General features: G+C 34.3%; 1 protein-coding gene across 7 annotated transcripts in view; it reads left to right on the forward strand.

The window, feature by feature from the left end:
* Positions 1 to 11,822, forward strand: part of LOC119572369 (F-actin-monooxygenase Mical-like) — a 120,290-nt gene extending 108,468 nt beyond the window's left edge. For 4 of the 7 annotated variants that reach the window (XM_037919441.1, XM_037919444.1, XM_037919443.1 and 1 more), the window contains 6 exons: positions 434 to 487; positions 3,543 to 3,693; positions 4,005 to 4,113; positions 4,375 to 4,549; positions 5,504 to 5,618; positions 9,714 to 11,822. In XM_037919441.1, the coding sequence (XP_037775369.1) occupies positions 434 to 487; positions 3,543 to 3,693; positions 4,005 to 4,113; positions 4,375 to 4,549; positions 5,504 to 5,618; positions 9,714 to 9,801 (692 nt within the window). In that variant the 3' untranslated portion in view covers positions 9,802 to 11,822. The remainder of the gene's footprint in view (positions 1 to 433; positions 488 to 3,542; positions 3,694 to 4,004; positions 4,114 to 4,374; positions 4,550 to 5,503; positions 5,619 to 9,713) is intronic. The other 3 variants (XM_037919445.1, XM_037919447.1, XM_037919446.1) reach the window with 3 other exon arrangements.
* The last annotated feature ends 4,209 nt before the right edge of the window (positions 11,823 to 16,031 follow it).

A 16,031-nucleotide genomic window follows, 5' to 3' on the forward strand; every position in this document is an offset into this window, starting at 1 on the left:
GTAATTTCCTTCTAATTCCACCTTGTTCCCTCCAACATGTTTAATTCCCTAATTCATCTAAGATGATTTAAGATTTCACCCTTCCTGACATCAGAACATACTTCTTTATTATAAAAAAAAAAAATATTAATAGAAAGAAGAAAGTTAAATTGAAATGACTTACATCTTTCTTTCCGTTTTATGTAACGTAACTGGTTTGCCAGACTTTAGACTAACCCAGAAGTAAGCCTTAATGCAATAATTATTTTGATTTTAATTTTGTCTGCGTGTGTTTCGTGTGTACACTCTCCACATGGTCACACCCTATTCCTCTGATAACCACTTCTACACGCCTTGAATCCGGTAACAAATCCCATATTTGTGACTGATACCTTTGTCCCCTACTGTCTTGTTTCCTTCTGGCTGTATGCCTGGCCTGTCTACATGCTGTCAGGATCTGCATATTCCTCCTCTCCCCAAGTGCGTCTCGCCACCCCGAGAATCGAAGGTACAGTACCGGAACCAGCGCCCGACACATGCGCCCGTCACCAAAGCTGCCATAGATCCATAATAAGGATAACTTCTAACTTGTCTCTAACTACTTAACACTTTAATTTTTTGATATGTGGTTCACAACTGCTGGGCTGGTTTAGTTGGCATTCACAACAACAGGTTCTTTTTTTTTTTTTTTTATTGCAAACCAAGTTTGGCACTCGGCTTCTGCTCTTTTTTTTTTTACTTTTTTTTTTATTATTCATTGGCTAGAATGGTTTTGATGAACAGCTTTAGACTGAATTCTAAACCTGTAAATATTTTGCTGTTGTGTCAGGCAGTGTATGGAAAAAAAATTAATTGGACTGAGTGCAGCAGAGCTTATTTTTCCCCGCTTCTCAATCTCTGGGATTGGCTTCTAACTGAACTTTTACTCTGTGCGTTCTATCTCTTAACCATGTTTTGGTGCAGTGGTAATACCTGAAAGAGATTCAGTGTCTTAGATATTCTCCCCTCCTTTTTTTTTTTAAGTAGCTGACAGTCAGTCTTTAGTGCTTTTGCCACCATGTTTAGGGTACTGTACAGCAATATGTACAGTTTTATAGTGTTTCTGTATATAGTGATCCACAGGAAAATTCCTGAAATTACTGAAGTGATAATTCTTAGTCTATGTACTTTGATATTGAATAGAAATGAGGTCTTATAAATCAGAACAAAAGGACTTTCAGTTTCAGTTCTTTAGATCATTGCAAATAACATGGATATCTGCCATGACACATTTGATTTTTTTCAATTACCATAAGACGATTTGGGATATGGTATGTACATAATACATGTAAAGAGAGACAATTTTTTTGGTTGGTTGGAATAGGTATATTTTAATTGGTATATCAATAACTAAGAGTATATTGAATGACTTATCTCATTGCTGCCAGGAAAATGCTCTGCTTATTTTTTATTTTTTAGTGAAATGTCTCTGTACATAGATGGCTCTGCTAGTGCTTAGCCACAAAGGACTCAATTAGTAGACCCTGTGACCGAACCTAATTTCATTTTTCCTTGAATTGGTGGGAAAAATGTTTTTTTTACTAATGCTATGAATATTGATGGTGTTATTTTTATTATAGACATTATAATTACTATAATGTTATAGACATTAGTAATAGCAATATAAGATAAAATATTTTTGAAAATCAAGGAAAAGGGTAAACAGGCGAGACAGGCTGTACTCATAATTGGCTCATTGGTGAATTGTACAAGTGTAGCCATCTATGTATAAAAACAATTTATAAAGTAAACTCACAGTGGGCATGGCATGTACGTACATGCCATGGCTTTCAGATTTGGAGTAATTTACACAGAATAATAAATAGGATCCAGTTTATTAGTTGAACACTTCCTCCTTTACATATTTAGTGTAACTTCTGTAAGAGTCTTGGGTGTTGCTATATATATAATATATATATATATATATATATATATATATATATATATATATATATATATATATATATATGTATGTATGTATGTATGTATGTATGTATATACATACATACATATGTGTGTGCGTGTGCGTGCGTGCGTGCGTGCGTGCACGTGTGTGTGTGTGTGTGTATGCATGCATGTTTGTATGGATGTATGTGTATGTGTATGTATATATATTATATATATATGCATATATATATATATATATATATATATATATATATATATATTTTTTTTTTTTTTTTTTTTTTTTTTTGTATTGTGATTATTTGTAAAAAAAATTATATTTTTTTACACCCAGTAATTTGATCATTTCAGACATTATCCTTCAGTCCTTTCCTTTGTCTCTTCATAATAAAAGTTTGAGTGTTTTGTAATACCAAGCGCATATTGTGAGTTCTCGATATCCAGTTCTGATTACCCTTTCTTAGTCATTGAAAATGCTACTGGTCGTAGGTTCTGTGTACACATATGCAAAGTAGACCTGAGTTTTGACTTGTTATTATATACCAGAAGTATAGTCCAAAGTCCCATTGTCCCTGGATTTAATTCTACCTCATTATGTGTGTAATGGATTGGTTTCATTACATCAGTTGTAAATATGTTATTTTTTCCTGTGGTTTTAAATTTTTTTCTCTCTCTCTCTTACCTGAGCATTTGTTCATATTATTTGATGCTAAGGTGGAGATACAATCATTTTGTTTTTCCACATATTTTAGTCATTAACTAGCTTTATATAAAGCAAATACATGTTTTTCCTATTTTTTTCAAGTCCTAAGAAACTTGCCTTCCAGTTTCATCACCTTTGTAAAATCTTGTGCACCTTTCAGCACAGCATAAAAAAGCGTTTTATTTTCCCCGCACTAAAATGATTTACATTTTGCTAAACATTAGTGATGTAGTGTTAGCATGCGTAGTGCAGATTTAGTGGAAAATGTATGATGTTGTGTTTTATTATGTTTTATTTGTTATTAACAAGATTAACTGTTTTAAGTTGATATTAATTGGTCTACTATAATATATATCTATGTAATATATTTGCATGCTATATGCTGACTGCGTTTGATGTAAGATCTTGTGTAATTATTGTTTTTAAAAAGTTTATAATATAATAATGCAACATTCATTTACAGGCTCTGAAAGACAGTTAACTATTCTTAAGAATATTTCCAGTTGTGTATTAAGAAGTTAAGAACTAAAAAAAAATTTATGGTAAACAATTATCGAACAGCAGTATTAGCATTAAATTGAAGTTCATTTGCAAAATTAATAAATAAAAATGATGAATTACTGATTACTAGACATTGTTATTAAATAGAATAATAAAGTTTTGTAGTCATTTATTTCTCAGATGTACCTTCTAAGTCAGTTATTTCATAACTTAAACACTGTTTGTGATCAAATTATTATAGTATATATTTATAAATAAATCACCAAATAACTCTCAAGCGTGTATTCACAAAACTAAATCAGTGTAAATGAAACGGTAGTAATAAAGTTATAAAATCTTAAATACTACATTCATATTCATTACAATTCGTAACATAACTTTATCTAGTTGTAACAAAGGAAACTCCTCCCGACAGAGGAATCTCTTTCGGATGATGACGGTGGTAGCCCAGCTGGAACACCAGGTGGCACATTGGATCGAAGCGGCCAGGTCCCCGGCTCCAACTCGGCCAGCCGCAGACAGCGAAATGCGGCACTCAGGGCAGCGCGACAAGCAGAACTAAAGAGGTAGGGCCGTAGTGTACGAAGGCAAGGAAGGAAGAGTGGAAGGGTAACATTTGAAAGATTCTCATGCTGGCTTGGTTCCTTTTTCTTCTTTTCTTTCTTTCTTTCTTTCTTTCTTTCTTTCTTTCTTTCTTTCTTTCTCTTTCTTTCTTTCTTTCTTTTTTGTGTGTGGGCTTGCAATTATGGTAGATATTAAAAAGAGTTTTGTGTGCTCTTGGCTGAAGAGCCTAGGTAAAGTAGCTTGGATTAGGGTGTAATATATTATTGTGTATGAAGTGTTTTAAAGAAATACTGAAGACAGATGGTTATCACAGGTTGAGAATGGCACAGGAGATCCAGCGGCAATTAGAAGAATGTGAAGTGAAGACGAGAGAACTTGAGGAACGAGGAGTAGCTGTGGAAAAAGCATTACGGGGAGAAGGTGTACGTAGTTGCATCACGGTTTTCCAGCAATGTAGATTGATCGCATAATAGATTAAAATCTTTTAATGTATTATTTTATTTGGTCATATGTGAAACCTGGTGTAGCATAAGGACCATTACTATGTCAGATATTTGATAGCGTTTACACAACATCGACTCGAATTTCTGCTTGTAGTGTAATAACATAGAGCATTTTAAGTACTCCAAGGAACACAACTACATCAGACAACCAAGAGACTTTTTTCCTCTCCAACCCTTCAGGGCGGAGTGAATCGTGACGAAGCTGAGCTCATGGGTGACTGGTTCTCCATGGTCCACGAGAAGAATGCCCTTGTCCGGTGGGAGCAGGAGCTCATGGTCCGTGCCAAAGAGCTGGAGCTGGAGGATCGGCACGTCAGACTAGAGCATGAGTTGAGGAGGCGCATGGCTCTCTCTGGTGGGTGTACACATGCTGCTTCTTGTGTTCTGTAATGCAAGGTGCATGTTCTTTGCAGGCTGTTTTTGTTTCAGATCTTGAAAGGATGAAGGTGTAGGTATTGTGTTATAAATATGTACTGTTTTTGAGAGAAAGCTGTTTAATTTCAAAGGTTGTAAAGCTGCATCATATTTGAATGTATCTGTATAAATGTAAATGTTTGTACATTAATCGGGGGATAGCTTTCATAAGTGTATATGGATGCTTTGTTTATTGCTGTATGGTTTCCTGTAAGTTTAAGGATGTGACTAATTAATTATAGATATCAAATTGCAAGGAAAAATTAGATAAAAATAAAAATGTGACTCTTGTGTGTGCGTGAATGTGTGTTATGTGTGTGTGTGTGTGTGTGTGTGTGTGTGTGTGTGTGTGTGTGTGTGTTGTGTGTGTGTGTGTGTGTGTGTGTGTGTGTGTGTGCGTGCGCATATGTGCATATGTGCATGCATGTGTGTATGCACATTTGTGAGCATAATATGCAGGTATGCCTGTATTTGTGTGTAGGTAGGTAGGTAGGTAGGTAGGGAAATAAATGTACGAGTATAGGCAAAATATAATAGGAGGGAGGAAGATAAACTGGGTGTGTGTGTTGCTTATATGTTTGTTGGTATTCATTTGTATGCGTGTTTATGTGTTTAGGCTGATAGTATAATGGATGAGTATGGAATTCTTAATTTCCATTCATAGCATATCTTCTTATGAGAGAGAGTAAGAAGAAGGATGAAAGTGAAATTTAGAGTGAGAGGGAATTAGTGTGGGTATACATCTGCATGATTTTCAAAAATCTATGTATTGCTTTAGCAGCAGCAGTAATAGTATGCCAAGGCTTGTATTTGGTAAAATATCCCTTAAAGTGTAAATAATTATAAAACTTAAGCTTTCTTGCATGTTATGTAACATAAAAATATCACTTTGCAGAACATGAAAAGTCGCGAGAAGACATTGACCGAGAAGGTACCATACTCGCAGAAATCCTGAACATCCTGGAGCAGAAAGATGCCTTAGTCAACATGCTGGAGGAGGACAGACAGAGGTGCGACCACAGCCACCACCAACACCACCACTCGAACAAAAACCCTTCCCCCAGCACCTCAGACACCAGTGAAAAGCTTCCCCAAATCCATATAACCAACCTGCCTTGCAACCCCATCGAGTGTTCCCCCACCACTGCCATCTCACCTTCTCACTTGACTACCATTCCTCAGAGCTTTAAAGATTCACACACAGCCATCGCATCCTTTTCTAAGTTGTCTTCCCTTCTACCCACTAACAACAAAGGACTCTTGACATCCTTGTTGAACCCAGACTCGAGCCAGTGCTCTAGCTTGACGTCAGTGCTGCATGGTAGCTTAACTCCTTCCTCAGGTTCTCCCCAGAGCTCAGCTAACGTTTCTGTAGCTTCAAGCAGGCGCTCTAGTCAGTTTGACCAGTTTCCACAGAACAGCAAGCCAAGTGTCTTTGATATAGATCCATGTAGCAGAATGTGCACGCATGCTCAGCACGCTCGAAGGAAGGTGAACCTTTTCAGCAGACTAAGCCGTGTAAGGCGCACAACATTACCTGACCTTAGCCCAGGAGATGGGGAGCCTTTTTCAGACCCGCCCTTGCACTATCGCCGCTATAGCCTTTCCATCCACGTCCCGTATCGCATGACAACTACCAACATGGGTGAGATGAATAGCCCAAGGTTAAACAGATTCAGTGGGAATCCTGTCCATAGTAACAGTACTCTCTGCACCCAACTATTAAGCACTGCATGTGGTTATGCCCTAATCTTTGTTGTCTGTGTTTGGTTCTTACCTCACATGATGGCATTGTTATCTTTAATTCTCAGTGAAACTTACCTGGGTCCATCCCCTTTCTAATATTTGATGTAGAGTATATATTGCTGATGCCTTGCTGTAGAAGAGGTTTTGACATCCATTAAAGTATCTGATTTATGTTTTGATGTAGATTATGATTACCTTTAAGAGATTTTTATGTTTATAGTTTAGGCATGTTTTGCATTAAATAGAGTGCATGACTGTGATAGTTTAAGCTAATCTTATTAAGGAGCTTTCCACTGTAACCATTTGTATATTTGAACCTTTCTAAATATAAGACCAAGTTCTTTTGGGAGGGGTTCTGACAAAAGCAACATCACTGCATGACAAAAGGAAGGTGGAGGCTTGAACTGCACCTCCCCTCAGGACAAGCAAGACAGACTTCCCCTTCTCTCCCCCTCTCATAGCCTCTCCCTCACATGTTCTTCCCCTCGGGACATCTGGCTGGCAAGCTGTTGTTCTGACCGGCCTCACCCACCTTGTAAGTGCCCGTCATGTTACACTGAAGCAGCCAACACTAACACTTAAACTGCTATGTACTGCAACTACTCTAACTACTAATGGAATTAACAGGCTTCATTTGTACATTTGGTTTGTGGTCGAATATAAATATTGCACCCTGCTAACTCTTGGTGAATAAATTCTGTTGTATATACGAAACATGACCTTGTTAATTGCAGCAAGACCACAAATGCACTAATGTGACAGACAGAAGTACATGGCCTTTTTATCTGATATTTGCATGCATTTTTTGCCTGAACCAAAATACTTGAAACATGTTATGAACAGTTTGAGAATGCTCTCTGTTTATTTTTTATTTTTTCCCTTCTTTGGCAGTTATCAGAGCCCACTTTTCACATACAGTTATGCTGCTGGGTTTACTGAAGCATGATAGTTTATATGTTTACCATTTTGTAATTTTCTTGAAGGGAAATTTTATAATTGTGGGAACAAAACTCAATGGTAGTAATGCAGCTAATTCATTAATGGTTGAGTTCTTTATTAGTGGATCTTTATTTACCAGCTTGGATCTTTGTATTTTGTTATTAACTGAAGACTTGTAGTGCTTCTTAATGATTTAGTGTTATGTAAGTGCATGCTTTAACACAATAGAATATTTTTGATGCATTTAATTTGTTCCTTTTTTCCTTTACTCATTGATCTGATCTCATTATTTAAGAGCATTTTCCTTGTGTTTGATTTTCCTTATACATTTGATTGATTCTGATTATCAAGGCTCTCCTTTTCCTCTTTTACATAGTATATTGCTTATGTAAATTATTTATACTATAACCTTAAGAGATGTGTATGTATGCATGTGTGTGTATCTGAATCCCTTCCCCATCCCTTGTTTTTAGAATATTTAAGAAAGTAAATTTTTTATTCTTTACATATAAAAAATGTTAATTACAATCCAGTAACGCTAATTTTGGATTTCCTCCCTTCCTTCCATCTGTCTCTCCCCCACTCTGTGCATGCATTTTTTATTTTATTTATTTATTTATTTTATTTTATTTATTTTTTTTATTGTGATATTTTGTTAGAATGAGTTGAATGAGTGAGTGGAGAGAGAGAGAGAGAGAGAGAGAGAGGTGAAAGAGAAGAGAAGGAGAGAGAGGAGAGAGAGAGAGAGAGAGTGGGAGAGAGAGAGAGAGAGAGAGAAAAAGCATGAGAGAGAGAGAGAGAGAGAGTATGAGAGAGAGAGAAAGAGAAAGTATGAGAGAGAGAGAGAAGTATGAGAGAGAGAGAGTGAGAGGAGAGGAGAGATGAGAGAGAGAGAGAGAGATGAGAGAGAGGAGAGAAGAGAGAGAGAAGAGAGAGAAGTAGAGAGAGGAAGAGAAAGTAGAGAGAGAGAGAAAGCATGAGAGAGAGAGAGAAGAGAGAGAGCGTGAGAGAGAGAGAGAGAAAGAGATGGAGAGAGAGAGAGAGAGATAAGGAGAGAGAAAGTATGAGAGAGAGAGAGAGAGAAGAAAGATGAGAGAAGAGAGGAGAGAGAGAGGAGGACAGAGACAGAGACAGAGAGAGAGAGAGACAGATCTGCAATTTTTTTTTTTTTTTTTTTTTTTTTTTGTGGGGGGGGGGGGGTTCCTATATGTACATATATATATATGTATGTTATTGGTTGTGCACATTAGTGGAAGTGTGTGCTGGTTTTGCATGTGTGTTTATTTTGAATGTGTGATGTGATGCATGTGTATGCCAGTGGGTATGTGCATGTATGTCTTTATTTGTGTGTATACAGTTAGCATACATATATACATGGATTTGGCCTTCTGAAGATATAGTATGAATAATTGAGTGCATACACATCTCTTTTTCTTCTCCCCCCCCCCCTTTCACCTTGTAGAAAACTGCAGACTGAGGCTAACTTCTTCATTTTGTATAACAAACACTGTAATTTCCAACTTTGAGCATAGGATTTGAATACAGATTAAAATCATGTTGATGCGAGTGAGGACCATACTTCAACTAATTGTATGTTTTTTTTCCACTCATATTTGAAAGCACTGCTATTGATGAAAGGAAATGACACTAACACAAAATGCATGGTAGAGCATGGATGTTATTTGTGATTGAAGACGAATTACTTATATTATTAATTAGACAGGATACCCAAAGAAAAATCAGGCATAACATTTTAAGTTAAACAGTAAGTAGATCATCTTTATATGCAAGATGTTCAAATTGAATCAGCATATTGTTAAACACAAAATATCTGTTCCTCACTGTGTTAAAAATCCAGAAAAGAGTGAATGCAGTTCATCATATATTTTCACAGAATTTTTCCATTATTTTTCTTTCTTTTTTTTCCACACGATCTTTTCTTCCTTTGAACATGATTTTTATGAAGGGAAGATAGTGCTTGGGTTATTTCAGGGACACTCAAACCAGCTGGTACTAATAATACTCTTTCTCCTAGATTGGTGTTTTTCTTATTCTTTTGATAAATTTAGAATTACCTTTCCATATCATGAAATGTCTTTCCACATGTCTCGGGTGGTAAAATTTTTTTAGTTTTCCTTTAGTTTTACTTATTTACATGTGCATGATATTATATTGTATACATTATATATAAAGTTGTAGTTCAGATAGAGTTAATTTAGCTTGTAGCCTTTATACATATGATTAATATTTTTTTTTTTATAAGTTGGAATGAGAAATACTTTTTTCTTATTGTTCATGATTTAGCTAGATTGTTTTGAATCATGGTAACAGTTCAACACACATTAGAAGTATTACTAAATGCTTTGGTATTAGACACACATTAAAATCAGTCAAATCAGAACCCAAATTCTCTCTTGCAGGTACATGGAAGAGGACCGAGACCTAGAATCTGTTATGCTTCGGAAAGGATTACAACTCTCGCCACTAAGAAGGGAAACGGGTGTATGAATGCATTGTAGGCAAATGCAGTTAATTCGTCTTGTGCATGATAAGGTGCTGATAAGATAAAAAGTTAGAAAGGCTGGCAAAGATAAGTTTTGGAGATTGTTGCCCTGGTGTTATATCTCAAAAACTAAAAACTGTTCGGTTATCTTCCTCTTCAAGCTCGTTGTGTCTATACCCCTTTTATAATGCAAACAAAAAGATGTTCTTCCGTTTGTGTTTTGGTCATTTTATTTTTTTTTATTATTATTATTTTTTTTTCATCTCTCTCACACAAGGAACTGTCGGTGGGCACTTTCAGATGCTTTTTCATGCATCAGCTTTGGGAACTTCTCATTAGTAGTAGAAGGTAGGATTCACATTTTATGTCTGAATAAATGGTTTAATTTTAGGTTTCATTTGACAATTTTATTGTATTTTTGAGGTTGACCAGTGATAACATCTGTATGTGTACCCATATGTATGTATATATATACACAATGTATGTGTTTATGTACATATATATGTTACCGGTTACCATATATACAGTTTTGTAGTTACATTTTAATTGTCTACAATTACTTGTTGAGTCAGTATTGAGCAAGAGGTAATTTTGCAACTTTGAGGCTATACGGTGTCATTTTCCAGACAATAATTTTTTTTATTAAAAAAAACAAAAACAATAAAGACGAAAAAATTTAAGGTAGCATTCTGTTCTTTGATCATACTTAGATTAAAAGAGAGGCTATGAGAAGTTATGCTGTTCCTGATGTTGTAGCAGTATCATCTAATAGTGCTTTAAGAAAGACGTTTATTGCTAGAAAGGTGCAAAGTTGCTGGTGAGAGAAGTACCCTAAAGTGTGAAGAAGCAGACCTGTTTAAATAGTAAATATATTCAGTTTGTACATAGCCCTGTTGCCACATCTGGCTGAGGATTTTTTTTTTTTTTTCTAAACTAATATAGCTGATCATTACACTGTATATGTAATTATGAAGGCAATTGGTTGAGTTTTGTTTAAAATGGTGCCTTTTATCATAGGGTCAGCAGCAAATATATGTGTATAATTGTAAACTTAAAGCTGCTTCTGACCTTTGATCATTTGCAGATCCATTTAATTTTATTTGAAAGGCCATATATGATGGTCTGCAGCTGTTTATTGGGTCCATTTTAGATAAACATACACAGGCACAGACACACATATGCTCAGTGAAAATTTGGGGATTACTTTTGTTTATTCGTCAACACACCTGTATGGGCAAATAAAAGGGTACTTGATCAGTGTATAGTAGACGGTTTCATTTTTTTTTTTTTTTTATATATATATATGTAGTCTCGACCAAATCCAGAATCTTTACTGGCTTGTTTTATGGTACTGATATTATTCTCAGTGGTGTTCTTACATTATTCTATTTATTTGTTACAAGTAATTGCTCTCTTAATAATATGTGTTATACTTGAAATGACTGTAACTGTCATAAAATATATTTTATAAGGGAGCATTTCTTTAGCAACACTACATTGGTATAATTAAAATTGTACTTTTTTCTACTTTGAAGTGTAGCTTTAATTCATGCATTTGTAAATATATCAACTCTGGTATAGAAGAAAATCACATTGCATGAAACCTACTTATTTTAAGGCAGTATGTTATTACTGGAAAAGAAATGGTTTCTCAAATGAGGAATGAAGTTTTTTTTATGTGGACAGATAGGATAAATAGGAAAGATCCAACAGGATAGACATGAGAGTGTTAGTGTGATATAGCAAGAATGTTGAGTATGCCATCAGCTGATGTTAAATGATGGGAGAGCAAAGGCTTCAGTTGATTTCCTTGTATAGAACATTTCCTTATTAGTCTTTGCTTTTATTTAATATTCAGGTCTGTAATGATTCAATTCATAGATATTGTAAATTTGCAATGATTTTATTTATATAACTTTTTTACAGATTTCATTGTATCATGTACAGTGCAATGATGTTATAATTGGCTACTGTTTCATACTGTATCATTATTTACCATGGTGCTCTTAGTAAATAAAATCTTTGATTTGTTGTTTAATAACCTCCTCTTTGTTAGGACTATTTCAATGAGTTTTGATCATGATATTTATTGTTGTCTTATTTTTATCCTTGTTTATTTATTAGATAATTATAGTAACACAAAGTTACTGTTTATAACTACCACATTTCAGTTAAGTACTGAATTTTGGACAAAACACTGAACTAAAAACAATGAATTACATACTGTCTTCTATATTAAGATCTAATTGGAGTGAAAGATAAATTAAGTATTTTTTCACATTTTTATTGACATACAAAGCTATTTGGAGAAAGTAAAGCTTTCCCCCACTTGTACAATTTTGTGTATAAGTAAAATTAGAAGTAGCACTTGGCTGAAACTTCCATTTGAGGCAAAATACTGAGATCGATGAGATGCTTGGCCCCAGAACTGTAACACCAACCACACTGCAAACTAGAAAAAAAACATATTAAAAATTTACAGAATTGGTTTCATCTGAAATAAAAATACAATAAATATCTTGCCAATAATATCTTTGAACCGCCTTAAAGTGAGGAAGTGCAAATATATCCAAAGTAATTTTTAAATCAATACAACTATTTTGTTAACAAGGAACCTATTCCTAGCCCTACCTATCTAACATGTTAACCCTTTTTCTTGATTTCTGGATTTTTGGTATTAACATTATAATATTCATAATTAAACAATTATAATAATTAATAATAATTGATTATTAATGATAATAATAATAATGATAACTTAAAAAAAAAAAAAAGGGGGGGGGGGATCAGGTGAGGTAAAGTAGGTCTACTCTATGGTAGCTGTGTACTTGTGAATTGTGCATACTCAATACAACACAAAAATGCATTTAAACTGTTCCTGGTAGCAACCAGTTAAACACCTAAATGCCAGTGAAAAATAGTTCATAAACAATAATAAAAACTGATTAACCCAAAAAATCCCATACTTACAAGGTTTTTTGCAACTGCACGTATGATTTAGAGGATGTCGCAGGAGGACTTTTCCCTGAAGGGGTTGTTCTTCTGGGAGGAGAACCCAATTAGGAGGTAGTCTTCCTGTTCATGCTGGAGGATAAACTGCTTAATGTCCTCCACGGCCTCAGACACAGGAGTACGCTTGATGCTCGCTTCACGGCGCAGCTGCTCCACTATCGAGCTCTGGACTTGCAAGTTGGTCTGCTAATGATGTCAAGAGAAGATTAATGTAATATCAAACAAAAGATTGGGAATGCTAGCATCTCTACCATGATATTACAGTATATAATAACAGTAAATTTGCTCTCATAAGAAGGATCTCTATTAATCTTATAAAATGTAGGAAAAAATTAAAACGGAAAAACTGAACTTTTAAAATTCAAAGCATAATATCCTGGGATGAGAAGCAAAACACATCACTTTCTCTCTTTCCTTATTTCCTCTTCTTGTTTGCAAAATCTAATTAAATGGAGAGAGGCACATTTTAAGAAAGAAAGATAATTGAACCCTTATTCATTTACTATACCATCAAAACCAAGAATTCTGAAATTTCGTCTGATAGTCTTACACCTATGTGAGACAAATAAACAAATAAATTTATTTATTCTCTTTCTCTCGAACCTCTACATCCATACATTAAAATAAAAATAGCCAAGTCACTATATTTCCTTCCAAAATAAAAAAGTGCATAGAAAAGTAACTTTTAAAAAGTACCACCAAAGTGCGTACTCCTTTTCATTTACACGAGAATATCCTTTCTCGCTGATGGGGGTAAAAACCCTTTCTTCTGTGATAAATATACACACCAGATATACTACACACACGCATGCACACTCCTCACACACACAGACAAGGAAAGAAAGAAAGAAGTAACATGGAAAATAATATTTAACTAGTGTTCAATTGCTGTTAGTTTTAGTGAAAAACAAGCAACTGCTTGATTGTAAAAGGGGAGTATTCTTTTACTCCTACAAGCACACGTTTAGACACATTTAGGCACTCAAAGGAAAGGCTTCAAATGGTCAAGTTGTTACCCAAATATATAATATTTGATAAAAATACAATCTTCTGCAAATAAATTTTCCTTGTTCAATGCTTTATTAGCCTGAAATATTTTCATTCACTTATAGAAATCTATAAATCTGAAGATTTGGTAACTTGTTAACTAGGTGCAACTTAGATCAGAACATCTGAAACGAGATGAACTGTTAGGCCCATAAGAAAATCACTCACTTGCACATGTACACATAAAGCACATGCTCTCAGGCATTCACAGACACGCTCTCTCTCCTTCTCCTTCTCCTCCTTCTCCCTCTCTCTCTCTCAATCATGAAACACAGTAACTGAGGGCAGTCAGTAGATAACAGTAATGACCTCGTTACAAGGAAATACACACATCCAGACTTAAAGTGATAAAATTATCAAAATATTTTGTATCAGATAAATTTTTTTTTATAAATATACATATATTTCCATTTGACAAAAATTTTCAATATACAAGTAATCAAGCCGTATGTAGTGTGAGAATGTAAACAAACGAGTTGTGGCTTCTGCTCCTCAGTGGAAATGGATGTACCAGGTATAAATGAACAAATATTAATAAAATGCTAACATATATAACATAGATTTCACAGAATTTCAAATTCTATTTCTAAAATCTAAAATAAAACAAAAGTGACAAAATTACAAAACCCTGAAACGTGGAACCTCTTTGCTTCTTAAAATGGCTTTAGTTACGGAACCTACTGCATCCCTTTCATCCACCCCCATTAAACACCTTTAAATTATTTAAACCTTCACTGAACACCTTTAAATGATTCAAACCTCTAGAAACGCAAAACACACACACACAGAAATTTTAAAAAAACGCAAGAAACAAGACAAGACTCTTAACTTCTTGACCTAAAATGGACCCCAACACATACCCTTCGACGGCTTACGGCAAAACCGCCGTTTTCATCGGCAACAACGCTCCGCACGGGTGATTCTCGAGACACGTACGTAATTCTAGTCAAATTCGTTCCAAAATATCCTTCAAATACTCGAGTCACAAAATAAATAAAATTAGTTACGATTTACGTTCTCCCGATTCGGATGTTTATGTTAAATATATATTCTGATTTGAAATACTGCATAATTAGCTAAATACTAAATTATTAATCTAATTTTATGATATTTGTAACATTATTGAGACTAAAGTGTAAAAAAAAAAAATCAATAAAATCAATATATTTATAATAATATATCATATTTTTATTTTTATTTTCAATGAATCACGTTAAAAAATCTTGACGAAAAACAAGGCTCAAACAAGGAGAGAAATAACGACGAGAAAAGATAAAGAAGGAAAATATAAACAAAGATAATTATAACCTTCCTTCTGCCACACCCATACGCCTTTTCCCCTTAATATCTCTCTTCAAATCCCTTCTCCTCTTATTTCCTCCGCTCAAACCCCTTCCTCCTACACTCCAGTTCAAGAAATTGTTCATAATTTACTCCCAAAACCGCATAAAACTTACCATTTTGGCGGAAAATGGGGGAAAATGGAGGCGATTGTCCGAGTTTTTGGTTTTCTGAGGCTGATCAATAATCGACTCGCGGGGATAACGAGGCTATTTTATTTTATTTTATTTAGGTTGTGTTTATTTATTTATTTATTTTTATTATAGGATGGTAAGATTTTTTTTTTTGGGTGGTTATTTATTTTATTGTTTGGTTATTTGTTTTTGTTTATGTAAGTGTTTTTGTTCTAGAGGATAACGAGCACATTCTTTTTTATTATTATTTATTTATTTATTTATTTATCTATTTTTACATATAAGGTAAGGTTCTTGAGTTATTTGGTAATTTGGAGTTTTTTTTTCGCTAGCTTTGTTCTTTGACCTCTCTGTGATTTACTATTCTATCTTGCTGTTACCATTTACGTTTGGATAGTTTTAGAGACTGAGAGAAAAAAAAAAATCATATTTTGCTTATGTTTGTTTGTACTTTCATTTTTTTTTTCTTTCCATTATTTTCTCTGTTTCAGATTTTAGGTTCGCAACCCTTTATTTTTCTGTGGATAATTTAAAGCATCATGAAAAAAAAAATATTATATATAACTTTTTTGTTCTTTTTCTTACCATTCATTTATTCATATATATAAATATATACTACATTTATGCTCTATTTTACGATTTATTATCTTTTTTTAATAATTTGAGTTTGTAGTCCATCGAGAAGTTCATATTACTCAACG

This window comes from Penaeus monodon, chromosome 4, assembly GCF_015228065.2.
Source record: "Penaeus monodon isolate SGIC_2016 chromosome 4, NSTDA_Pmon_1, whole genome shotgun sequence".
Classification (NCBI taxonomy): Eukaryota; Metazoa; Arthropoda; class Malacostraca; order Decapoda; family Penaeidae; genus Penaeus; species Penaeus monodon.